Source organism: Schistocerca piceifrons, chromosome X (genome assembly GCF_021461385.2).
Source record: "Schistocerca piceifrons isolate TAMUIC-IGC-003096 chromosome X, iqSchPice1.1, whole genome shotgun sequence".
NCBI lineage: Eukaryota > Metazoa > Arthropoda > Insecta > Orthoptera > Acrididae > Schistocerca > Schistocerca piceifrons.
In genome coordinates this window covers 308,114,228-308,141,845 of record NC_060149.1, presented here as the reverse complement: position 1 = coordinate 308,141,845, position 27,618 = coordinate 308,114,228, and the positions used below count along the sequence as shown (strand labels likewise).

At 38.6% G+C, this 27,618-nt stretch overlaps 1 protein-coding gene across 1 annotated transcript in view; it reads left to right on the top strand.

Annotated features, from left to right (window-relative positions):
* Positions 1–27,618, top strand: part of LOC124722327 (titin homolog) — a 296,877-nt gene that overhangs the window by 165,860 nt on the left and 103,399 nt on the right. The window contains exons 3-4 of the mRNA XM_047247504.1: positions 3,994–4,071; positions 9,208–9,479. Coding sequence (XP_047103460.1) covers positions 3,994–4,071; positions 9,208–9,479 — 350 coding nt within the window. The remainder of the gene's footprint in view (positions 1–3,993; positions 4,072–9,207; positions 9,480–27,618) is intronic.

Below are 27,618 nucleotides of genomic sequence, written 5' to 3'. Positions count from 1 at the left end.
AATTACATGTATTACTAATTTTACCACTGATGCTACTGATACTCATGTGGACGTACATTGAGGGATCTTAGGGATCCATGTAACAACATGATCGTGGCAGTTATGTGTGCACTTAAAGATGCTGTAGCAATATTGTGACACAGTGGTATGGGTACAGGTTATAACAGAAAACTGGCCATAGATGACACAGAGCGTGTAGTGTCCACTGATGGCATACAGAACATCAGTAAGGTTTGAGATGCACTATGATGACAATGTAGGGTACTTAACTGGCTTCCTATAAAGGCACATGAATAAGTTTTGAATTGCTTGTGGAAATACCCCCCATTGCTACACTATTGTTCTCTGAAGATCAGCATTGGTCCATGGTGGTGGATTTAGGGCTGCAATCCTTTTGGTTATTGTGTCCGATGCATTTTAAATTTGATGTAAGTCATAGAACTGAACTTTTCAGCCTCAATATTTGAAGTCCTTATATTGCAGCTGCTCATCCTTCAGGCCTAATCATTGTTATCCACATACTATTGCAGGACATCCCTATAGACCACTTCCTTTACAGCATTCGTAGTAAACACATGTAGTGGTTTAGTGCTCTTAATGCTTCTTCAGATGATGACAAAATCACTGCCACAATATTAGTAGTGTCATAATGTGACACATGGGCATAACAAATTAACTGATAATAAGAACTACTTTTAATGTTAAACTAGGACTCACTTGTGAGCAGGACACTATCCCATTGTTCCTGGAATCATTCATGGTGGTAAAATCACCACATTCATCTACATCTACATCTACATACATACTCCACAATCCACCATACGGTGCATGGCGGAGGGTACCTCGTACCACAACTAACATCTTCTCACCCTGTTCCACTCCAAAACAGAACGAGGGAAAAATGACTGCCTATATGCCTCCGTATGAGCCCTAATCTCTCTTATTGTATCTTGTGGTCTTTCCGCAAAATGTAAATTGCCGGCAGTAAAATTGTACTGTAGTCAGCCACAAATGCTGGTTCTCTAAATTTCCTCAGTAGCGATTCACGAAAAGAACACCTCCATTCCTCTAGAGACTCCCATCCCAGTTGCTGAAGCATTTCTGTAACACTCGCATGATAATCAGACCTACCAGTAACAAATCTAGCAGCCCACCTCTGAATTGCTTCTATGTCCTCCCTCAATCCGACCTGATAGGGATTCCAAATGCTTGAGCAGTACTCAAGAATAGGTCGTATTAGTGTTTTATAAGTGGTCTCCTTTACAGATGAACCACATCTTCCCAAATTTCTACCAATGACCGAAGACAACTATCCACCTTCCCCACAACTGCCATTACATGCTTGTCCCACTTCATATCACTCTGCAATGTTACGCCCAAATATTTAATCGACATGACTGTGTCAAGCGCTACACTACTAATGGAGTATTCAAACATTACGAGATTCTTTTTCCTATTCATCTGCATTAATTTACATTTATCTATATTTAGAGTTAGCTGCCATTCTTCACACCAATCACAAATCCTGTCCAAGTCATCTTGTATCCTCCTAGAGTCACTCAATGACGACATCTTCCCATACACCACAGCATCATCAGCAAACAGCTGCACATTGCTGTCCACCCAATCCAAAAGATCATTTATGTAGATAGAAAACAACAGCTGACCTACCACACTTCCCTGGGGCACTCCAGATGATACCCTCACCTCCGATGAACACTCACCATCGAGGACAACGTACTGGGTTCTATTACATGACCACATGCTTCCTTTGTGTGAAGTAATGCATTTGGAAAGTTACTGAGTATGCAGAGCAACTTTCAAAAACCTGAAGTACTGTCTAGTATAAGATCTGTATCCAAGAACCTAATGCAAGTTCTCTAGTCAAGGCAGTTGCTGTGCTGGTTCAATGTCTTTGGATACTTATTGCATGGTCAACCTTACCCATATTGCAGTTAAATGTTGTCCCTCTTCATGAACCTTCTTCACTGTCGTGAATGACTCAAGGAATAACATTAAACTTGTGGTCTACCTCATGTCATCAATCTGCCGATACACCAGTTGTGTATAATATCAGAATGTGTTTGCTGTGCCATCTTGTTTTCTTTCAACTTGAATGCTGTGTACCAAATGCCCACATGGCTGTTGAAAGTCTTGTACTGGTGTGCCATGTATCTCACATGTTTCCATGTTGTACTGTCTCAGTGTGGTTTGCACAGTGCTGTTGTGATCCAATATATCTTCATGAATCACAAAGCCATATCTTTCATATTTGTGCTGCCACCACCAATGTGACTATCACTACTACCAATAGTAGTGGTACTTGTATTACTGTTATTAGTGACAGAAAAACTGTCAACATTTTGAACCTTTGATAAAAAAGTAACATAAATGTATGTTGATTATTTTGCAGTTCATATAACTCAGCAAGAAGTTTAGAGTGTACTATGATCCATTTGTGGTGGACACAAAAATTAGGTGGTTCCTTTAGTCTGAAATAACATTTTATGATAATTCAAAGGATCAAACAAATTATACAATATCTAGAAGTATAAAAAATGTAAAGAATGTTAAATACCCAAATTAATCACACATCTGCAGTGCTGCTGCAGCTGATGCTACTACTACTACTACTACTATAGCTGCTGCTGCTGCTGCTGCTGCTTCTACTACTACTACTACTACTACTACAATACTGTATACATTGAAATTATTGTAGCACATGGATGCTTCTGAAGTGCTGCAATTTGAGTGTGCAGTCATCTTCAGTGAATAACGTTAAGAAGTATTTGGTGATTTGATGCATTACAGTGATATTTGTTTACCTATATGGTAGAGCAATTGGTGTGTCTGACTGCCTCTCAAGGGAGCTAGATTTGATCCCAAATACCACCAAGAACATTGTCTTATTTGGAAAACAGAAGTGAGGTTCACTCAGACTGATAAGGCACATATGATTTAGACAGAAGATGACTGATTGAGTGATTGACAGGCCAATGCCCTACATCAAGGTAGCATAACGGATTTATTGTCAATTGTTTACTAAGTGATATTGGAAAGAATGGGAGTAAGTTTCTGTAAGGCATATTAATTCCTTATCTGTGTAAAAATATTTTTATTTTAACATCTATTTTCCTGGCCTTTGGTATTGAAATTCTGTATTGTTCATTACATGCAACAAATTTCTTTACATTAAGTGCAGATAAAGCCGAAAGGTGGAAATCTTGAGAGTAGGGTGGATGTTGCAACAACTTAAATTTAAAATCTCTCTGTTTTACCTCTGGAGTATAGCATCTTAAAAAGAAGATTTTTACTTATGGCATAGCTGGAGTAACAAAGCTGTTCCTGATGGTACAACATAAAATTTGGAGTCTTGTGATTATTTAAATGGAGATGTGTTTCAGGTTTTTACTTGCAGTAAAATGTAATTTGGTAAGTCTCTAATTGACACAAGTGGCTGAGGATGCACAACCCAGTTGGCTAAAAAGCAAGTTAAAAATCTTCTTTAGTTATTTCAAAGCATAGTCACTTCATGTTGTGGTATTTATGCCAAGAAATGGAGATTGTGCTAGTCTGATCAAATACAAAACTTTTACAATCACTTCATGTGTAATTTAGTACTGGAATAGTAGTCATGTAAAAAGATATTGCTGTGTTAAAGCCGTTTGACACCATATGGCACACTTATATTGTAAAATTTATGAGGGTGAAGAACCAGGAAAAGGAAAAGAAAACAAGTATTGTTAGTGTCACATCAGCACATAAGTATACTTTTATTATTACATTTGTTCGTGCCATATTTTCTCCTTACTACTTTTATGTACTTGATTACTTGATTTAGTATATTTTGAAGTTACAGAATTATTTTGTGGGTGACAGTATCAGATAGTTCAGAATTATGTCTCATACAATAACAACATGGACAAATCATTTATGTCATTAGCGTGTTTGTATTCTGTTGAGAGACATGCAAGGTTCTTGTCATCTGTCTAGGACAATCTGGTACACTTCACTGGTTTGCATACGTTGGACAAGAGCCCGATTTACTTCAGAATGAAAGTGTTAGCGAAGGTAATATTAATAATTACTCCCCAACTATAGAGATGTGGTTTGGCAGTCTTAAGCATGGATAGCATTTTACAAGTGTTGTTTAGTAATTAATTGAACATTTGCACATTTACCAAGAAGAATGTATTATATAGAATACTGCCATGTAGCTTGTCTTATTGCATTGTAACATTGTTGTATTTGCATGTTATGGCACTCATTATTTTGTGCATGCTAGTGTATCTGCAGTTTTGTAGGTTTGAAGTGGAGTACAGTTCTTTAACATGCTAGAAGCAAAAGCAGTTTCACATTCTGTGGGTGAATAATAATTTTGTTCTTTGGTGTACTGAGATCATCGTCTGAATGATATGAGAGGGATGGAAGGACATGATGGTAGAGAAATGTAAAAGTTATTCAATAACTGTATAAAAAAAATTGAATGTCATATAATGATTACACAACATTGTAACAGCTCTTGTCACACATGTTGTAATACATTTAAAAAATATCAGAACATTTGCCTTATAAGACGTGCAGAAAATATCCATAAAATGTTCATCATCACTGCCTTATGCTGCCGTTTTTCTAGATTTTATTTACAGTTACAGTCTAAATACAGCAGTGGTGAGGAAAAGCACTGCAGTGAGCCCGTAGAAATGAGGTAAAGTTAAGTGTTTTTGATTTTTGTAATTGCTGTGTGTAAACTGTCACAAACTGTTGGTATTCTATCTGTCTGTTGCTGTGCAGTGATACACAAAGATTTGAAGAAGGAAGTATGGCTCTAGGCCCCAAAAAGAAAAAGTGGGTGCAATCCCTTATCAAGGGGAATCAATATTCACGTGGGAGCAGTCATTCAGTTTTTCACAGGTCTCATTTATAAGCTGTAGAACATGTCAGTTTTCTTGTTCCCTAGAGTCTCTCTTATCATGAACACAAAAGAATCATAGATAACAAAATTTTATGCACGGTTTCTTCATATTGCTCCTGCAGGAATGTTTTCACTACATCAAAAGTCGTGGAGGATTTTACAATTTTTTAAGTAATACATGTTAACTGACTAATTTATTTTTCAGTTTAGGAAGCATTGCAGTTTTTCGTTGATTTCATTTATATTGGGAGACTGCAGAAGTAAAACTTTGGTAGTTATACTTTACTGTTCATCAAATTTGGTCCTCTTTTCCACACTAACATTTGTGTTGTTAGATGTTGCACTTTCTTGTGTGACATCATATCTATTTTGCTGCTGATTATTTTTGTGTGTTTTTAAATGGCTGTAGTACTAGAACCACAATGTAGATGTGTCATATGGGTGAAATATTGTTAACTTGTAATAACCAGATATGCTAACCATAGAACCTGATTACATATTTAAATTATTTTTGATTGCCATATATTACTGCAAATGAGAAGTGCAACTGAGTGGCTCAGTTTCTGTTCACATTTAGTAACATTACTGCTGCGGCAGTTTCATAATTCCCTAAATTTACCCCTCCAGGATAATTAGCAGTCTGCTCAGCCATCTTTTGCAATTCCTATTCAGTAGGTAGCGTTTTTGTCTGTACTTATCTCTGATCATTTTTCTCTATAACTTTTGACTTTTGACTTTTGACTTTTATCTTTTATCTTGAAATGCCAAATTTGCCACACAATTTTTTGTATAATGTGAATGGCACAATAATGAAATTTTGGAATCGTGTTCAGGACAAGTTACACTCATATATTGTTGCGATGATTCAGATTTATTTCCCTGTCCCTCCTGTAAATCTGGTAATGTAAATGGATCCTGTGTAAGAAGAGACCATTTCTCATAGTTACCGAATGTAGATAAGAGTTCTATAAACTTACCCGCCAACTATACATGAAAACAACTTCGTCTTCCAATGAATTGGCTGCAAGTTCCTAGACATTCTCTAGAATGCTTTTTTACTATCTGATTCATGATTACAACTCCAACATCACACCTCTGATCTCACTAGACCTCTGTCTTTAGACCAGCTTGCTGAAGATATCAGTTTAACAAAACTCAACATAAAGTTGTATTGAAATAATATGTGGTCTTCTTTGGCAGATGGGCCTGTTTTCCAGACTTCTGCTAGTAGATTAAGGTTAAGATTTTCTGTTCACCCTCTCTACTGCTGCTTTTATGTGTTTGTTGTATTTCATATCTTCATTAAAAATGGAAGATGAATGGGTCGCTCAAATATTATGAATATTTCCTCACTTTCTAGAACAGTGTCTTGCATTTATCTACTAGGCAAATTACAATTGACTTCATCAGATTAATATTTTGTGTAAATTATCTTGACTCTCTGAAAATTGATCCTCTACTGTTCATAATAGTGTTCAGCAACAAAGCTGGGAGTGCTGCTTATGAAACCTGACAGGCTATGTATTGAAAACATTGACAGTCTTATCTTACTTCTTAATCTTATCACTAATGCTGCATTTATTTATGACAAACACTACTTGTCCAGAATTATGTACTGGCTTCTGTCAGAAATTTATACACCCAATCACATATTCAGAAAGATATCCCATGCAATTCTGTCTTTGCAAGTCCAGGATAATTTTGTCTTTCAAAGTCCAGGATGTGACTCAGTGTCAGATGCCTTTTACGATAGGTAGATAGAATCTAGATATTTTACAGTCTCTGCAATTTGCAAGACAACATGACGATTTTCAGAGAGTGCAGTGTCTTTTCCCCCCCTGGGCACATCATTATATTTTATATAAGTATAGGAAATATTTCAGATTCTGCAACACAAAGGTCTAGATGATACTGATGTTTTCTTTTACATATCTTTGAAACAGAACTAACCAATATTCTTTTCTAGTCACAAAGATTGTTTTATTTGCAATAGTCATAGTAAATTTTTGCTAAGAAGCAGCAGCTTATCCAACAGTATACTCAGTGTAAAACCTATCAGGAACTTGATGATCTCCTGATAACTTATTTATTTTCATTAGTGTGTATTTCTTACTATGCCATGCATTTGAAAGTTTGTGGTCGTGCAGTACGATCTTCTAGCCTAATGAAGTTTTGACTTGAAAGTTGAGCCTTCAGCGAGTTTCTTATATTTTATGGAAATTAGTTGACCATTGTTTGTTGCATCCTCATCAACTTTGCCTACATTTTGGAGGAGTGGAAGAGACTACATAAGCTGTGTAGATTTTTAAGTCTTCCAAAATTTCCAGTACTGTTGCATGGATAAGAGAATAAATCAGAGTGCATGCTTGTGTGACTACTGTAGGCAGCAAAGGTAAACTGATGTCATCTTTTCAGGCTTATGCTTTGTATTTATCCTTTTACATTTGATACAGTCACCATTGCTCCTTACATGTCCACCAGTATGGGAAAATTTGCCAATTGGAGCCTTCTAACAAAAAACAGAAAGCAGAAAGTTGTAGTACTCAAAGTTTTGATATTTTTTGTTTCTGTCATACATTGTATTGATGTCCATTGTTAAATGCAAGAAAACCCAAAATTTCCATTATGTTGAGAGATAGTACAACTTTTACAAATGTACTCAATGACTGTCATTACTCTAGGTTTTAGGTGAGTTGAAGCTACCAACTTGTAAGATGGAAAGCATATCTTAAAAAGGAAAGAAAAGAAAGATAATTTTTTTTTATCAAATACTAGTTCATAGATCATCAACTCTTGCTCCCATTCCAGTCTTGATCAAGAGATAAAGAATAAAATAGTTGGACTACTTTTATAAATAAATCTGAGTACTGTCTTTATAGTCTTTTTAAGCTGTCAAATTTTCATTTGGAAGTCACAGCTTTATCATCAGGGTTACCATGAAATGTGTAGTGCCTAGTCAGACAGTTAAGATAATTTGCACACCTAAAAATATTCACCTGAAGTTATAAATTCCTAATGATGAAGCTGTGACTTCAGAATGTACATTGACACAGTAAAAGTGCTGTAAAGATAGTAGACAGATTTTATTATTAGGTTTTCCAATTATTTCACTGTCTTGGTTTCCCAAGAGTAGCTGCAATTAGTACCATGAAATATTGCAATGCTGAGTCCTGTGAAAAGTCTTGGTGGCCTCTCATCATCAGTGCAAGCTCTATTAGTAACATCTCCACAACCTCTACACTTGTGTTGCTTTCTCTGTTGCATTGCATGGAAATATACAAACCCTGTCATATCTTCCATACTGCATTTACTTTGACCATCATGAAAAGACAGTGAGACAGACGTATCATCCATCGAATAGTCAATAGAGATAGAGTATTCTTCCCCTTTTTTTAATATCTTTCATGATGTTAAATTTGGTCTGACAACTGTTCGTCATTGTATTGCTGTTTTCTTTGTAACCTCATCTTGCTACATTTCTCGATATATTTTTCTGTGTTTTGATGTTGTTGAGCCCCCTGATTATATCTTGTATTTCTGTTGCACAGAAACTCTGACTTGCTATTTATGAGAACACTAACATTTCATTATGTTTGATAGTAAGAAATAGTTCTCATTACATAGCCAATGTGATACTTAATAATCACTTAATCCTCTTACATTTTAACAATAAAGGGAATTTATTTTAATGTTGGAAGTGAGTTAAATGACATTCTTGTTTTCACCTGATTGAAATTTTAGCTAGAGTGTTCTTGCATCCTACCATCCAAAACTGGTTCTTTTAACTGTGAAGTGATTTCACTAATACATTTCACCTTAGCAAATAAATAGTGGTCTGATGTAGATTTCTGAAGCAGTTTACTTCATCCTATGCAGAAGTAGTGTCACAAAAAGCTGCTATTTTGACTTTTTAGTACCCAAACATAACCGTAGCTTTTTTTTGTGAATAATGTTATTGTGAATTTTTTATGATGCTTTATAAACTTGTACGCTGTAGGATTTGATTATGTAAATGTGCCTGTTACTTCATTTTTCATAGCTGATTAAATTTTCCCGTTTTATAAGGAAGTGCTATCATTTTTCTGCCACTGAAAGGAGAGTAAAGAATTTAAGAGAACTTTTCAATTTCATACAACAGTTTTTACCTATTCAGTGACATAACTGTTCAGCCTTTGGTAAAATTATCTGTTAATATGAAATCCTCTATGTACAAAAGTTAAATTTCAGTTTTTCTGTTTCTTTTATATGTAGTAGACTCAGTCTGTAGATATATTTCCACTCTTTTATGGCAGCAGGAAAGGATGCTGTGACACGAGACAGGGAAGAGCGGCTACGTTTGCTAAAGGAACGCCAAAATGAAGAACGGCAAAGGAAGTTAGAGGAATTGAAGCAGCAGGCTCTTGCTGCCCAGAAGTTTCGTGAACAGAAGGAGGAGGAGCGACGACGGCGCATTGAAGAGCTCAGGCAACGGGACAATGATCGACGACTGCAGGTGGAAGAACGCAAGCGACAAATATACGAAGCTGAGCGGGACCGTAGGGAAGCCATATTGCGAAAAAATCAGGTATTTTGAGTGTTTGACTTTTATATTGCTTCAAATTATCCATAAAGAAGTCTTTGCTAATTCACATTGTTATCAATGACAAATAGACCACCAGCAACTTGCAGAGAAGGTATACAGGAAATAATCACGGGCTATAATCACATCATGGGATTTTAGATACTTTTGGCAGCTATTCAATTTTCATTAACAAACTTCTGCAGTGAATTGTTTTTGCAGAGCTTTCTCTCAAGTGATATTGCATTGTTTGCTGCCGTAAGCTTCATTTAGAACATGAAGTTAACAGTAGAGTGGCTAGGGCTTTGTCCGGTCCACCAGGGAATAAGTTTGATCCCAAGCACTATGGCTGCAGCTGATGTTTCTGTTGTTTAAGTATCTTGTTAGTATGGAGCCGAATCTCCTCCTTCAATTTTCCTTATCTTTTTTTCTTTGGTGACATTACTCAGTTAGCTTAGTAGAGAAATGCAGTAACTAGTGCTCCTTGTAACACATCCACTATTTAATACAAACTAACCATCAAGACATCTCTTATACTCAGAAGCTGGATGCCATGACCTCCATGCCAGGCATGATAACTGTTTCTGTGTTTACACTAGTTGGTAACAATTAGGTGAAATTTCATATATTTTCATTTTATTTCATGTAAGAAGAGAGAAAAAACAACAGTGGTCTTAGCCCTGTTGCCTTCACCAAAACGAAGTTTATCATGTGTTCTCTCTCCCTGTCATTCTAGTAAAGCCAGCCAGACACAAACTCTTCAAGAATTACTGAACCAGATATTTTGTGTCTTTGAGCCTCCAGTGTTTTGCGTTGGAAGAGTAAATGTGATTGTTTCATGCGCCACATCAAGTAATCTACACTTTAAGGCTTCTTTCTCTGTCCCCATTGTGTACAGATTTTTTTATTTTTTTAGTTGCCATGGCCAGTCATTTAACTTATCATTAATTTAATCTGTCTCCTGTTCAACCTCACAGCTGCAGAGCTTCTCTTTAAACGTGGACTTGGCATTACTAGCGTGCCATGTTTTTGTTTTTGAGTCTCAGTCCAAAGTTCTAAGTGTCGCCTTCTGATCCAGCTACATAGTTTAGATTTTATCATCACCTTAATTATAGTTAGGACAGGTTCCAATCCAACTAAAAGTGTCATTGACCCTGTCCTGGCTAGCCTATCAACTTGGTCATTACCAGTAATACCTGAGCATCCAAGAACCCACAGCAGGTTTACCCTGTTGCTTTCCTCTAGCCTCACAGGGGATTCATGGCATTCTGTGACAATCTCTGATCTTGTTGCAGGGACTTACAGAGATTTTAGAGGTGCTTGCCTGTCTGAATGAATGTAGATGTTATGATTTTTGTAGCACCTACATAGATTCTCTTCCATACACACTGATAGTGGATATCTCCACCTGGAATATCATAGCCAGCTTCCCTAGAGAGACTGCGTTCTCTAGTCTAGGCTGTGCCCCGTACACCCTGGCCCCAGCACCTTCAAATGTTTTTGACCCATCAGTAAACCAGACTGTCACCTAAATAGTGTTGTGGTTCATTCATCTAATGCTCCCTGCTGCCTATTGTTATACTGAAAGGTTTGTCGAGGCAGCTGGAAGTCTTTTGCCAGCCAGCATTTTCCCAGCCATCCTCATATTTACCACATTTATGATAGTACTGATGGATTCTGGATATCCTACAGATCTCCAATTTTTGTTTGTTTGCAATTTGTATGTCCTTACTGCTGCCTCCATTGTAATTCAGATGCATAATGAGAGCATGTCCGACATGATCTCCATCCCTGCAATGGGTGTGCTGTAAATTCTGTCTGTCATGGCTCAGCAGGCCAATCTTTGCACCTTCTTGAGCTCCTTAGCAGCTACCTTCTGTTCTATTTTAATTCACCATACACTAGCCCCAAAAGTTACTGTAGGACTTATTACAGAGATGTACGAGGTGCATCTAAGTTCTAAGGCCTCCGATTTTTTTGCTAATTAACTACTCACGCGAAATCGATGAAACTGGCGTTACTTCTCAACGTAATCGCCCTGCAGACGTACACATTTTTCACAATACTGACGCCATGATTCCATGGCAGCGGCGAAGGCTTCTTTAGGAGTCTGTTTTGACCACTGGAAAATCGCTGAGGCAATAGCAGCACAGCTGGTGACTGTGCGGCCACAGAGAGTGTCTGTCATTGTTGGAAAAAGCCAAAAGTCACTAGGAGCCAGGTCAGGTGAGTAGGGAGCATGAGGAATCACTTCAAAGTTGTTATCACAAAGAAACTGTTGCCTAACGTTAGCTCGATGTGCGGGTGCATTGTCTTGGTGAAACAGCACATGCGCAGCCCTTCCCGGACGTTTTTGTTGCAGTGCAGGAAGGAATTTGTTCTTCAAAACATTTTCGTAGGGTGCACCTGTTACCGTAGTGCCCTTTGGAACGCAATGGGTAAGGATTACACCCTCGCTGTCCCAGAACATGGACACCATCATTTTTTCAGCACTGGCGGTTACCCGAAATTTTTTTGGTGGCGGTGAATCTGTGTGCTTCCATTGAGCTGACTGGCGCTTTGTTTCTGGATTGAAAAATGGCATCCACGTCTCATCCATTGTCACAACCGACGAAAAGAAAGTCCCATTCATGCTGTCATTGCGCGTCAACATTGCTTGGCAACATGCCACACGGGCAACCATGTGGTCGTCCGTCAGCATTCGTGGCACCCACCTGGATGACACTTTTCACATTTTCAGGTCATCATGCAGGATTGTGTGCACAGAACCCACAGAAATGCCAACTCTGGAGGCGATCTGTTCAACAGTCATTCGGCGATCCCCCAAAACAATTCTCTCCACTTTCTCGATCATGTCGTCAGACCGGCTTGTGTGAGCCAGAGGTTGTTTCGGTTTGTTGTCACACGATGTTCTGCCTTCATTAAACTGTCGCACCCACGAACGCACTTTCGACACATCCATAACTCCATCACCACATGTCTCCTTCAACTGTCGATGAATTTCAATTGGTTTCACACCACGCAAATTCAGAAAACGAATGATTGCACGCTGTTCAAGTAAAGAAAACGTCGCCATTTTAAGTATTTAAAACAGTTCTCATTCTCGCCGCTGGCGGTAAAATTCCATCTGTCGTACGGTGCTGCCATCTCTGGGACGTATTGACAATGAATGCGGCCTCATTTTAAAACAATGCGCATGTTTCTATCTCTTTCCAGTCCGGAGAAAAAAAATCGGAGGCCTTAGAACTTGAATGCACCTCGTATATCCAGTACATGCTCTTGAGACTAAGACCTCTGTTTTTTCCTAAGGCACACATAGCACTTTGCCTTGGAATATATAAATTCTTTATTTGAAGGGTCCATGTTAGTTTCGCATTCAGTGATCACCATAGATTCATCTTTACCCACTGTTTGGTAGAACTTACCTGGAAGGACTTAAGCTTCCAATCCATGTCCTGGATATGCTTCCTCATGAATGGTACTACAATAGTTTCCCAGGGACTGACACTTAGATCTTGTTTCTTATGCTAGTTTAGTACAGTGTTTAGAGTGCACAGTGGCAGTGTTCTAGTAGCACTTGCATATTTCTCAAGTGTTAATATGACTACATTGTCTGTGAAGCCTTTGCAAAAGTAGCCTCCAGTGAGTTCATTCAGTGAGTTCATTCACCTCTAGGTTCCACAACAGACATCCTTCATGGTGGCTTTTACCTTTCATCTGCTCAGGATGATATTAATCCACCTAAATATAGTATCCTAATTCTCCAGTAGCTGTAACCATGGATTTGAAGGTCGTATTGCTGCAAGTCCCCTCAACACCGAGCAAGAAGCAGAGAGCAATTTCATGAAAGTGTTTAGCTTGTTCTACCTTCCTAACAAGTTTTTGAGGTGCTGTTTTGCATGTTTTGCCTGGTTGATATGCGTGTTGGTCTTCATGTAGAGGAACTACAGTTAACCTCTCTTCCCTAACGTACATTAACCAGTTTTTTTAATGTCTTTAAAAGAGACTGATTCGTCTCATATCCTGAGCCTTGGTATGATCAGTGCTCTTTGCCTTTAGAATGAAAACAACCTTCACTGTCCTCAAAGCATTAGAAATGACTGAACTGTCTGCCCAGAGTCCCTCTCCTGCTAGTTACAGCAGATTGGAAGAATTCCATTTGGGCCTGGTGACTTGAATGGTTGAAACTTTCATATCACTCACTGGATTTTCTTGAAGTTAAATCATTTTTTGACAGATTCCCAGTTCTCTCATTGGTTAACTGAAACCAGTACCTGAGAGGGACTGAATCTTACTCTGCATCATCTGCCAGAGTACACTGAGCGATGTGTTTCTTGGAGTTCACATCCAGTGTCTCATGCACTATCTTTGCATCCCACTGTCCTCCTTAGTGTGCCTCCCAGGTTTGTTATGTGAAGTCTGGTCCTAATAGTTGTATCTTCCACCTTCTCACAGAATACCATCCAGGATTATTGTTCTGCTTCCCTAACAACAAGATTATATTTTGCAAGCGCCTCCCAATATTTTACCCATTGTCCTTTCCTTCTTTCAAAGTTGAACTGTCTTCTTACCTGCTTTCTTTGCAATTTAATATTATGGTTCCACTAAGGTACATTCCTATTTGTGCACTTCTTCATGATTGGACAGTTTTCTAAGTAAAAATTCATGATGACAGTCCTGCAACAGACTGGTCCTAACAACAAATGGCACATTGGGGGTGAAATACGACTGACTCATGTCCCTGTTGTCCAGTGTTATTGCATGCACAGCTGCACCATAACTGACGCACTGGACAGCAAACAGAGATTCCATGCTATAGGAGGATATTTAGTGTTCTCGTCTGATGGTCTATAGGGCTACTGATAATATAGATGTTACCACTAGTAGTAATGTTGGAGCGCAAGTTTTTCAGCAAGGGCCATCCATGTTTTGCAGATGTGTTCTCAACTTTACACTGGAACAGAAACATACAGCCCAACATGGTAGTAGTTGGGTGACTGCTGTAATTGTGTGCTATCCTGGTGACACTGTGAAAGCCATTGCTGGACTGGAGGCTTTTAATAGCAGAGGTGTGTTGCAGGGAGATGGGTTGGTGGTATTTCACTTCCAATATGCCATTTATTGTTAGGACCAGGAATCATTGTAAAATAAATGAGTTTGAGTCCGTCACTGTATGGTTTAAAGGCCAAGGATTTTGTGTGTGCAACAATTAAACTGACAGGTAATCTTACATTTTATTATAGAAAGTGAAACAAAGTACCTCTCCTTTCCATTAGTTTATCTGCCATTTCCTGTAAGTCTGTGGATTTCTTATCGAAATTTTAACTTCACTTAAACTTGACTTTCACTCTTTCCTATACGAGTCCTGGTCTGTTTTCCAACAAATCCTATAGAGCACGGACTGTTTAATACCCATTTCAACCTTAAACGCGCTATACATGTGGTCAGATAAGGATGACTCTATCACCACATGCCATTGTTTGATGTAACTACACATTAAGATGAGCCCAGAAGTTAAGTCAGGTACTTCTTACCTTCTTTTATTCTTGAAGGTAGGTTTCTTATCATTATTCAATGTCTGTAGATTGATCTCTAGTAGATATTCAAGTAGGTGATGGTTTCGCTGCTTCCCCACACCAGGTTTTTGACATTGGCATCACAGCCAACCAGCAGTTGTTTAGTCAACTGCAAGCTCGTGTTTACCAGTCTCCTCGCTTCCTGGGAGTAAGGAGTGCTGTTGTCTTCATGAGGACAATACAAATTCCCTTGAGATGCCTTTCTCACACTATTTCATCCTGATGACCACTAAGTCCTTGGAACAAAGAGTTCACCATCAACATGAGTCACAATCAATTTTTAACATGTTATGAGAGTTTTTACATTCCTAGCATAAGTCAGCTTATGTCCAGTTCCTCTCAGGCCTGTTACACCGCCTTCATATAAACAAGAGTTCTTGGATCAGAGTCATGTCCACCTCCTACCTTCCTGGAAGGTGACTCAAGGTGGCAGTTGTCCCCTTACTGTACTGTAGGTTTATCCAAAACACTTGCAGTTACCAGCGTGCCACTGTTGTTGCTTCTTATATCCATATTCACGCTGACAGTAACCTGAGAGAACTCTTCAGTACAGTTTTAGGTCCCATTTTAGCATTGCCTTCAGTGACTTCTCACCAACTTCCGCCACGAGGGTTTGGCCATCAGATGCAACTTTCCAGTTAATTATCCTCCAGTTGCCTGTTGAGACATTCTAATTCTGAACTGATACTTTCTCAAACAGAGTCTTTGGAGTAGTATCCTTTGTAGTTCGCCCAGTTGGCCGTGCGGTCTAACGCACGGCTTTCTGAGCAGGAAGGAGCGCCTGGTCCCCGGCACGAATCCGCCTGGTGGATTTGTGTCGAGGTCCAGTGAACTGGCCAGTCTGTGGATGGTTTTTAGGCAGTTTTCCATCTGCTTCAGCGAATGCGGGCTGGTTCCCCTTATTTCGCCTCAGTTACACTATGTTGGCAATTGCTGCACAAACAAGTTCTCCACGTATGCGTACACCACCATTACTCTACCATGCAAACATAGGGGTTACACTCATCTGGTGTGAGACGATCCCTGGGGGGTCCACCGGGGGCCAAACCGCACAGTAACCCGGAGTTCAGTGTGGGGTGGTGGAGGGCTGAAGTGGACTGCGGTAGTCGTCGTGGGGTTGTGGACCACTGTGGCTGCGGCGGGGACAGAGCCTCTCTGTCGTTTCTAGGTCCCTGGTTAAGATACAATACAATACAATCTTTAGTAAATTTTTTATGTATACAGATTGATATCTTTGTGGTATTGAAAAGTTCCACTGCTGTCTTAACTAGCAGATTAACCTCCTCCTACAAAGGCCCCATCCCCTTCAACCGATGTACTGTCCCCATCTTCTCACAGACAGAGGGGAGCACCTTTTTTACTGCACTCTCTCCTGAATTTGGCACCTTGACTTGTTGTCTTTTCCAAGAGAGCCATTTGAACTAGTTCCTCCTGCTGCGAGGTGATGTTAACAAGTGGATATCCTTATTGGATTACCTCCACCCTAAAAACTATGTCTCCAGTACTATTGGTCCCGCTTCGTGGCTCAGCTTTTTCTAGATTTGCTTATTCTGGTAAGTGAGAATATCAGACTGCTGCCTTGTTCTCTAATTTCCTTTCTTGGAAATGGGAGGTATCTGTTTACCCCCTTCATGCCAAGACAGTCTTTTCTTGGAGATTCAAGACCTTCTAAGTCACTCCATTTGTTCTTAGAAAGCTATTCTTTTGCCTCTGCTGTTCTCTTTGTTTTCTTGGAAGTTTGGTCTTGATCTGGTCCATCTTTCAGTGATAATTTCCACTTCTTTGATGGGTTCATACTCTGATCCAGTTGCGGAGACAGTTTACATTGGTTCAACACCAAATGTTTAAGTATTTGGGGTATCATCAAGTCCTTTAGTTTTTTGATTAGTTCCTGTGTTATCCGTTTTCTTTCCAAAAGAACTGTGTATGTATTGCTTCTCACCAGTAGAGACCAGCACCACTGCAAGCTAATTAATCAGGGCGTGAGCCATCTATCGCTCGAAAAATGGACTAATTGTGTATGAGAACAATGTACGGACGTCTCACTATGCATCCCTTGACTGGTGCTGCCTTCTGTTGTCGATTTCTAGAATTATTTCAAAATAAACATCAGTGAACAACTGCTGTCACAAATGGCTGAGCCAGTATGATTGTATTGACGTAGTTTAGTGCATGTACTTGTCCAAGTTGGAACCACAGTGAAATGGGGTGCAATATCAATGCTCTTGTCTTCCATTGCATGCTCAGTGGTATGGTGTTTTTTATCAGTATTGTGCTGATAATTCCTCTCATCGAGATTTGCTGTCTCCCCTTCTTGCTGATATTCTTGATCCCATTGTGACTTATTTCATGATTAGTCTTCTTTTTTCTTACCCGTTTCTCCCCCAACTGAAGGAATCTATGCTGTTACTTGATGCATAGATTGTTGTCATATATATTTAATTTTAGATTACTTGTAAACAGTTTATCTTTTGCCACATCTCCTAAATAAGTTGTTCTCATTAGGAATCCCTTTCTATTAAACAGCTTTCTGCCATAGTCTCACTGTTCCTCACACAGGCTCATAAAAGCTGCTAAGTGTTCTGTATTTTTATGGTTGACTTAATGAAGATCTAATTTTATGATTTACTTAATAAAGATCTATTACCTGAATGTGACTGCAAGCAACTATGTATTTGTGCATTTGAAACCTTTATATTACTTTTGTTCTTAATTGATTTCCATATTACTTTGCTGTGTAACCAAATTAGTACATTAAACTGCCAGAGCAGTTCCATTTTGCTAAACTCAGTCATATATTGCAGATTTTAAAACTTTTCCCAATATAAATCAGCTCTTCAGTTTTACTGTGTTAAAATATTAAAGTCCTACAGGAAGGTTTGGTTATAATTTTCCCAGCCAGCATGATACAGTTATGCACTGCCTTCTAGTTTACTTTATTCAAGAACAGAACCTGTGTTACATACAGTACTGTCTACTTCTTCAGTGTGTCATCAAAAAATCTAAACGTATGTATTATGAACAAAAATAAAGTAAAAAAGACCTGAAAGAACATTAAAAATGAAACAAAGAATGTGACATTATAGGATTCAAGTCCCGGACCATTACTGTGCTGTAGATTTTTAAAGATGGTTGAAAGAATAACGACGAAGAGTACCAGGTGTACAAGTATGAAATGCGGATTTCAGACAACAATGTTGCACCAATGCAGTTTGTGCTATCCATTTTGTTATGTCATCAGCAAGTGACAGACATGCACAAGTGATAAATTGGAAAAGTGTGTGCATAATGTTGTGCTGTTGTGTTCAATATATCAAAATTTATACCGAACAAAGATCATTCGTGGACAGCATTAATTTTTTGTTTTCATTTGAAGAAAACTGCTGCTGAATCATACCCATTACTTCAAGAAGCTTATGGTGAACATGCTCCAGCACAAGATATGTGTGAACGATGGTTTCAGCGTTTCAAAAATGGTGACTTTGATGTTGCAAACGCGGCACATGGAAAACAGAAAAAAAAAACAAAGATGTGGAATTGGAAGCATAGCTGAATGAAGATGATTCATAAACACAGAAACAACTCACCGACCAATTGGGATTGTTAGTCAACAAGCTATTTCCAATCAGCTATGAGAGATGGGAAAGATTCAGAAGACCAGTAGATGGGTACCACATGATTTGAATGACAGGCAAATAGAAAAGCACAAAAACACATATGATATTTTGCTCACTCAGTACAAAAGGAAGTCATTTTTGCATCATATATTGTTACAGGGGGTGAAAAGTGGATTTATTTTGAAAATCCCAAGTGCAAAAAATCTTGGGTGGACCCAGGCACACCATCCACATCGACCAAAAGACTGAATTGCTTTGGCAGAAAGACAGTGCTCTATGTTTGGTGGGACCAGAGGAATGTGATCTATTGTGAACTTTTAAAACCTGGGGAAGCAGTTAATACTAAATGTTAGCAACAGTTGACCTGTTTGAACTGTTCACTACTTGCAAAAAGGCCACAGTACTGAAAGAGGCTACAAGAATTCATTTTTCTGCATGACAGTGCTCCTTCACATATGACAAAACTGGTTCCTGATTCATTGGAAGTACTCGGCTAGGAAGTTCTACTCCATGCAGCTTACTCACCAGACTTGGCTCCTTCTGATTACTACTTGTTTGCATTAATGGGTCACACACTTGCTGAGCAGAACTTTTGGTTTGTACGAAGGTGTCAAAAATTGGCTCGATGAATGGTTTGCAGCAAAGGGGAAAATTTTTACTAGTGTGGTATTCACAAATAGCTTGTAAGATGGTAAAAATGTGTAACAAACAATGGAGCATACTTTGAATAAAGCCTTAGTTATCATTGTTCTGAATTTGACTTTTTTTAAGATAAAAAGTCTATATTTCATACATGTACACCTGGTAAACACATAGATACAGGTGCAGTGAATATAATGAGCCAAATGCTATAAGATATCAGTTTTGAGGATAGGATTCATTAAATTTCTGGCTCCAGTTTTGAGTGTATCTTGACCAAAGTATTGAAATCCATGGACTGACTAGATAGAACTCATCCCAAGAATTTTTGCAGTAAGTGTAAGGCCCTAAGTGCATTTCCTATAAGTATTAATACTACCCTTTTCTAAACAATAAACAAAATAGAGATTAGCAAATAAACTGTGACAGAGAACAGATCCAGTTTTCTTCAGAAAACACCATTTTTGATCTCACAAATGAAGATTCAATAGAATGAAGGTTTGAAAATGACTCTGGTGGCAGTTTGTGACTGATGAAGTCTTAAATAATGTTGGCCACCAAAGTCTACTTGGAAAATTTAATATCTTAAAAGCAAAATTTTCAAATAACTAGAAACTCTTACTCTTTCTTGTCAGTTCATTTTTTTTTATGTTCTTCACAAATAACAAGAAATTGTATTCATACAATACTGTAAAGTCTTGGGTGGTTTATTGACACAGCATCAGTGGTGGTTATGTTGTAACTTTGTAATTGCTATAGTTTTGGTTAAGGATTACAAAGGATTACATATTTTAGACATCACTGTCAGCATTTTGAGTTCTGTTTTACATGTTCTAATGACAGCAGTTTCTCCTTTCATTTTAGCAGGTGTCCGATGTAACTTGCCGTGCAGGCATTATGGTTCCCCCTCCCCCCTCCCCCCCTCTCCCTCCACTGTTAAGCCCAATTTTTCAGTTATTGTGCTAGGTTTCCTGGCACATTTCACTTGCTTGATTTGAAATTTTATTATTCTTCATTCATCGCTCATGAAATCTATCTGCAGAAGTGTGTGTGTTTTGCAATCAGTCCTGTGTTTTTCTCTTGTGATTTGTGTTCCTCTGTTTACTGTGTTGTGCAAGGTAAAACTGTTTTATGTGTATAATATTTAAAAGAACAATATATATTTGTATATATAATGTTTATGTTATATTGAGCAATGCTAGAAGAAGAAGAAGAAGAAGAAGAAGAAGAAGGAAAAAAGTGAATACCATCTGGTGAAAGAATAAAGTTTTCAGTTTACAGTTCACTTAAGATTAAAAGATTATGGCAGCTGCCAAAACCAGAATAATTTCTTCTGCTCTTAAATTTATGGTGTTCATGTTGCAGTGAGTGCATATGAATATTATTTGTAATTACCCTTTAGCTCCAACTCGTACAAGGGTGTGCTGAAAAGTAATGCCTCCAATTTTTTATGTGAAAATTCATACAGCTTTTTAAATAATACAAACAGTATTAACATTCTGCATCTTTATTCTTCATTTCTACAGATTTATTTCTTAACATAGTCACCCTGGCAATGAATAAATTTCTCCCAACAAGCAATCAGCTTGTTGATACCATCACTGTATAATGTTTGACTTTGTGGATGGAGTACCATCACCACCTCTGCTTGCACCACTTGATCATTATCAAAGTGAAGTTCTTTAAGTTTTGGAAACAGGTGAAAGTCAGATGGAGCCTAGTTGGGACTGTATAGAGGATTATCAATGGGAGTGAACCCAAGATGTCGGATTGTTGCAGGTGCCGCAGCACTTGCATGTGGTCAGGCATTGTCATACTGAAGGAGAGGGTGCTCCATGTGTGGACAAACACTTCAAATTCCAAACTTGATTACAGCACACGCACTAACATAGTTAAGTTGCACATCACCATGTTACATGCTACAGTTTGGAGCCCTCTAGCAGCAGAGGGTTACAGCTTGTCACAGCGAAGCAGGAAAGTCAACCAAGTAATATGCATGAAAAATAATATCCCAACTGATATCAAGAACAGAATAAAAAATTCAGATGTATTATTTTGCAGCATGGCCTCATAGTTACCTAAATGGGACTGAAACTCATTGTCATATTCTTGTGGTATTTCAGTACTCAGTCAAGACGGCTGCTGCCTGCGTTTCATCATTGAAATGAAAGTGGTGCTCCTCAGTTGGGAGACAGTAGAAACAGATTATCTTTTGAAACTTACCCATCCTGCCACAAGTGTAATTGATTCTTGGCAACATCATAGAATATGTGTGGTAACTCTGTGATTGTCGATTTACTTTCTGGAATGGTGCAGAACTATTGTGCTAAATTCACTTGACATTTTCTTATATAGATTCAATATTATGAATGATTCTCATGTAAGATGTGACATTGAGTTAATAAATTTTAAGTTTTTGTGTCCAGAAAGGTGGTTTCTCAGAAGAGCGACAACTAACCTCATTTTTTACATTCTAAATTATCTGTCTTGGTCATCTCTATGCAACGAGAGAATGATGAATGCAGCAGTGGCTCACTAACTCACAAGGGTTCCCTTGGGTGCGAGGTCGCAAGTTCCATCTTTAGTAAGGCTCATTTGAAAGTGTTGTGTTTACAATTACGACAGGAAAAATATTAGCTGTAAAGACTCACCATGTGCATCAGAAGGGTGTCAGAAAATGAGTGTTGGGAGGTACAGAGATCAACCTTCCATGGGATGTATGTATTACACTTCACAAAATGGACAGTGTTGACATTCAAGAAATGTTCAAAACAAACTGTTAACTAGCACCATGAACACCAAATGAAAAATGATGCACCACAGTGATCAGAAAGTTTCATATCATTGAGATCGAAATTGAACTCCTTGGGTGTTACACACCATTCAGGACATTCAGCTAGGTATCCGCTCTTAAAGAATATTTATAGAATCAGACTGGTGTAACGGGGTGATGAAAACTGATGGAATGTGATGGCATGCAGCCGACAAATGCGAAACAGTCTGTCGTGGAGCTTACCGTGAAACTGGCTATCCTTTAAGGTGTAGCTGCAGATAGTGCAGTAATATATTTTATAGGCATGGAGAAAGCAAACATCCTGAGGCTGAATTTGTTCAGTGGTTCCAGGTGGTATGAATTACAATGTGATACACTTTTCAGGACATCTGGTTTGTGCTAAAGGATTATGATGATTATACACAAACTAGGAATCAAGAAAAAGCAAGTTATTTTTACCATCTGTTGGCCAAAAGCAGTGCTCACACCATAGCTGAAGTTCACTTACAACCATTTTCCCATTCTTGCTTGCTCTGATGTAAATATTCCCTACTGACCTTGCAAGATCACTCGCATGAAAAAGAATTGTATGGCACATGAGAAAAATTCATAGGGAATAGAGCAACCACAACTTCTCGCACCACAATAAAAAACTTTCCATCCAGGTTAACAGTCTGCATAATTGTACGTGAATGCATTAATGCATTGATGTTGGTACCTCTAATTTTTAGGGTTCCTTTCATGTGCATTTTTTATTCATATCCCAGTTGGTCAGAGTTGAAAACAAATTCCTTACTGAACAATGGGATAAGTTTGTTTATCTCCTCTACAAATTTTCGGGCCGATCCTGCAGTTTGCTATGCATCGTCAAGTTGATGCTTTGTAAGAAATTTCATTATCTTAAGTTTTGAAATACTGTAACACTATTTGAAGTTATGCAACCATCCACTGCTTCCCTTGAAATCACTGTAATTTAAGTTGCACAATTCTATGCATGTAATGTAATAGGACACTGTCATGTGTGTCCTGTAAATTGTATCAGGCATGCTTGAAACAGACAAACACCAGTTTTTATAACAAGTGGTCCTTGTCCTCCCTTGAATGTCTGTAGTTTTTCTTATGCACTATGCGGTTGTATTGCTTTAGACTTATTCAAAATCTGTTTATATATATTTTTTTTCTTTTTATACTGAGGCTGATCGTCCATGTACGTAATTATGTTGAGCCCCACTCCTTGTACAGTGATTGTCCTTTTCACTGGAGATGGGATTTGTCACTCCCTGTCCAACAAGGATGATGAACTACATGGCTCAACACCTGTTTTAGTATCACTTTTACATATTTAGCAAAATTCGACGTCATTGTACTCTTCATGTACATTGTATGCACAGTCAAGCATATACAACACCGTACATTCCACGAACTCATCTTGAAGAACTGCTGATATTTCATCTGCCACCTTTTTCTCATTCTGTGAAATTCTGTGGGTTCTTTTCTGATGAAATGTCAACTTTTGCAATCGTTGTTGTAGATATAATGCAATGTTTGGTTTGTTTATTTTTGCTATTCCTGTGCTTTGTATCAACAGCATTAGCACTGTTGTGAGTTACTTATCGCCAAAGCAGCACAACTATGCTCTATAGCATCATTCTATACTCGCCATTGGATGCCTCCAGTCCAGCCACCTGTTGCCATTAGCAGCCAATTTGTGGTTGCATGGTAGACAATATGTGGGGCATCGAATGCTGTAAACATCTTGAACTTTTGAAACCTCACACTTGAGAGGTTCTGTGTCAGTGGTTAGATTGGTTGCTTTGTATAGTGAAGAATTGTTTATTTCTGTTCCTGTCTCAGTGGAGACCTAGAATACTTCATCACCTTTTTACCTCTTCTTTGACCAAGTTACAGTCAGCTAAATCCTAAATCAGGAATGAAATCTTATGGAAACTTCTCCATCGTAAATTCTCTAGCAACCTCGTTTCAGTAGTCTGTGTACAGGTTGTCCCAGGAGGAATGGTCAGTATTCAGGTATGTGACAGGAATGATCAACTGAAGCAAAAAAGTCTAGTAAACATGGGCTCTAAAATTCATATGTTAAGAGCTATGAGCACTTCATTGTCTTCAATACCATGGAACAAATCTCTTTGCTTTCCATATTTTGGGAGGAGGTAGTAAGGACCGCAAGAAAAAAATTCCCATAGCTCACAGCTCTTAAGGTACGCATTTTAGAACCCATATTAACTGGAAATTTTTCTTTCTTCTCTTGATCCATACTACCACCCCTCAAAATATGGAAAGTAAAGATCTTGCAGTAGAAGAGATTTGTTTCCAGTATCAAAGTTGAAGTAGTACTCATAGCTCTTAGGGTATGCAAATTTGAAGCCATGTTTACTAAACATTTTTGCTTCGAATTATTGCTCCTGTCATATCCCGGAATATTGACCATTCCTACTATGACGCACTGTATTTGATGGTAAGAAAACATATGAAATTACTAAATTACACACTTTGGTTGATACTGGCATTTTTCTGTTTATGCCGACATAATTTTTGGTCATTTATAGATACACAGTTTGATTGATTAATGTGGGACATTAAATAATTAGCTAATCAGGCTTTTGTATTAGTCTACTCCCACTGCCAGATTTCCATAATTCCATGGAAGTCCTGAAATCCTACTTGATTATGGCACGACACTTCACATACACACCATCTGCTTCAAGCTCAAGTGTGTAATATCTTGTTAATTTATGAAGATTTCAACAGACTCATGTTATGGGGCGCCACGCATCGTTTTTACTGCGCTAGACCAATTCCAGTTTCCTTACATGCTGCTGTGAAGCAGGAACTAAATCAACTCCAGGCTGCTGGGGTTATTGAGCTGGTGAAATCTAGTACATGGGGCACTCCACCTTCTTATGACCCTTTGGGACATGGAATATTTGGGGTACTGGCTCACCAAAGAGGGAATCAAGCCCACTAATCAGAATTTCACAACAATAGACTCCATACCAAGCCTGACAAGCTTACCTGAATGGCAGGTGTTTTTGGGCAAAAGAAATTACTGTCCCAAGTTCTTATCCCACATAGCCCAAACCGCAGTCAGTTGTGTAAAAGAGGTGTGCCCTATTACTAGACCTCTGTGTGCAAGTAGCTTTTAACCAATTGAAAAAATGTGCTGAATATCTGCCCATTGCCTCACGCCACTCTCTCCTGGTCATCTATTGGTTGTGGCGGCCAATGCATCTGCCTATAGCATCGGAGACTGTCTTGGCACACAGGAATGGGGATGGCAGCAAACAGCCTATAGAAAACACATCAAAAATGTTGACCCCTGCACAGAAAAACTGTTCCCAGATCAAAAAGGGGGCACTGGCTGTTAAAAAAATTCATGTCTGCCTTTTTGGGATACAGTTCTTTTTAATTACAGAATACAAGCTGTTGGTGGCATTATTCATGCCACACTTCAGCCTCTGGGAGCATACAGCCCAAAGCCTCCAGAACTGGATATTGTTCCTGAGTGTGCATACAATTATACCATCCAGTAAAATCCCACAGTGCAGCATTCCAATGCTGATGTGTTGTCTTGTCTCCCCACTGGCCCAGACCTTAATTTTGACCAACAGGAGATCCTTTGTTTCCACATTGATACCGAGAGGCAAAGGGCGTTGGGCAGTTTCCCCATTACAGCCGTTTGTTGCGCCGGTGCCACCTACTGGGACCCCACCTTGAGCCAGGTACTGCGCTATGTGAGCCATGGATAACCATCTTGGGTGGTCATCCCAGCAGAATTATGCCAATTGGTGTTGAGCTTACTGTATCGGGGACATTGGTGATGTCTCGCATGAAGATGTTAGCTCGCCAACATGTGTACTGGCTGGGGATGAACGAAGACATCGAAACAATGATCTGTGGTTGCATGGCATGTGCATGGCACCAAGCAGCATGCCCTAAATCTTTCACTGCCCTTACCCCAACCCCAAACCCCTCTGGTTCCCAATCCATCTTTATTTTTGTAGGCCCGTTTTTGGGATCAAAAACATAGGTTGCTTGAGGCTTATCCTTCTGTATGTCTTGCCCACTGTCATTCAGCTGTGTTTAGCTCACCTACTGCTTTGTGTCATATTCTCTTCTGCAGGTGGCTCTTTCTCCTTGTGGCTTCATCTGTTTTTCTCCTGAGAACTAATGTGCTGATATCCAGCTACTTGCGGATATCAACACCCTCACTTTGTCACCGGATGTGTAGCATTATCTTTTGTGGACACACACACTGGCGTTTGTTTGAGAAGATGTTGTTCGTTTTAGCTCAGCCACTACTTTCTTTTTATAAAGAGAACACAAAGGCACCATGTCTCATCACATGTAATGATACTGAATAGGAATTCTCAGTGAGTCAGCTGATAATGTTCAACAAAAAATGCAGATATGCCACCCATTGATTTTTGTTGCTTTGAATGAGAGCATCCAATACTCTTAGACTCAACATTTGAACTTTACCCATTAAATGAAAATGTCATATGGAGGGTTAAATGGTCACAGTCCTTCATATTTTCCAATTATCGAGTACACCATTATGAAAAATCATGGATTAAAGTGATTAAGCATTTTTTATCACAACAATCCTCCTCGAAATGAAGAAATCATTTCTTGACATGATTTTTCTGATGGCACTCCCACCATACAAGGCCTCTGCCACCTTTACTCCTTTGTTAATCCCGAATTGATCAGTGTATAGCAAATGTTGGACTTTTTCCACCTGAATCTCCATTTTATAACACTTTAACAATGCCCATCACCCTCAAATATTCAAAACCCAATACATAACCATAAATATAATGCTATCACTTAAAATAAAAATTAACTATTGACAAATATACTCATAGCAACCTACTTACCAAAGCATGGAACAGAAACATTATGAACTTTGTGTTTTTGGTAGGTTTTGATATTACTGATGACCAGAAAATCACATAAATTCTCTTGCACAGACTGATACTTTTAGCACAGAGCCATAACATGATTCCAGAAATCAAAGGCTTGAGTACAAACTCTCTACTTTGTTAACAGTGTGTGAGGTTTCCCAGTAGACCACAAGCAGATGCAACATCAGAACAGCTCAAGTGGAAGACAATATTTCTAACAGAAAATGTTGCATGCTACAGTTGTTAACAGTCCATTTAGATAACTGGTCATAGGATTTCGAGGGGTGGCCAAGTTTATTGTAACACTGGCTGACAAACCAGAACTGTGTTTGTTGTGAATTATTGTAAAAAATTTTGTTTCTATTTATTCACGAAAACACCTATGAAATTGTGAAACAGTTGTACAAAGAAATAGGCATAAAATACAAATATTTAAGTGCAGTATGCAAATTAAGTTTCGGTATGCTGGGCATAGCTGCTTTATGTTTGCAATGCGATTTTGTAAATGTATCTATGACAACATCTCTTCATAGCTCTGTAGATGGCTATTGTTTTCACCTACAGCTGTTCACACTCGCAGTTTAAAGCTGTCCAATGTGCTGCCAGATATTAGGGATT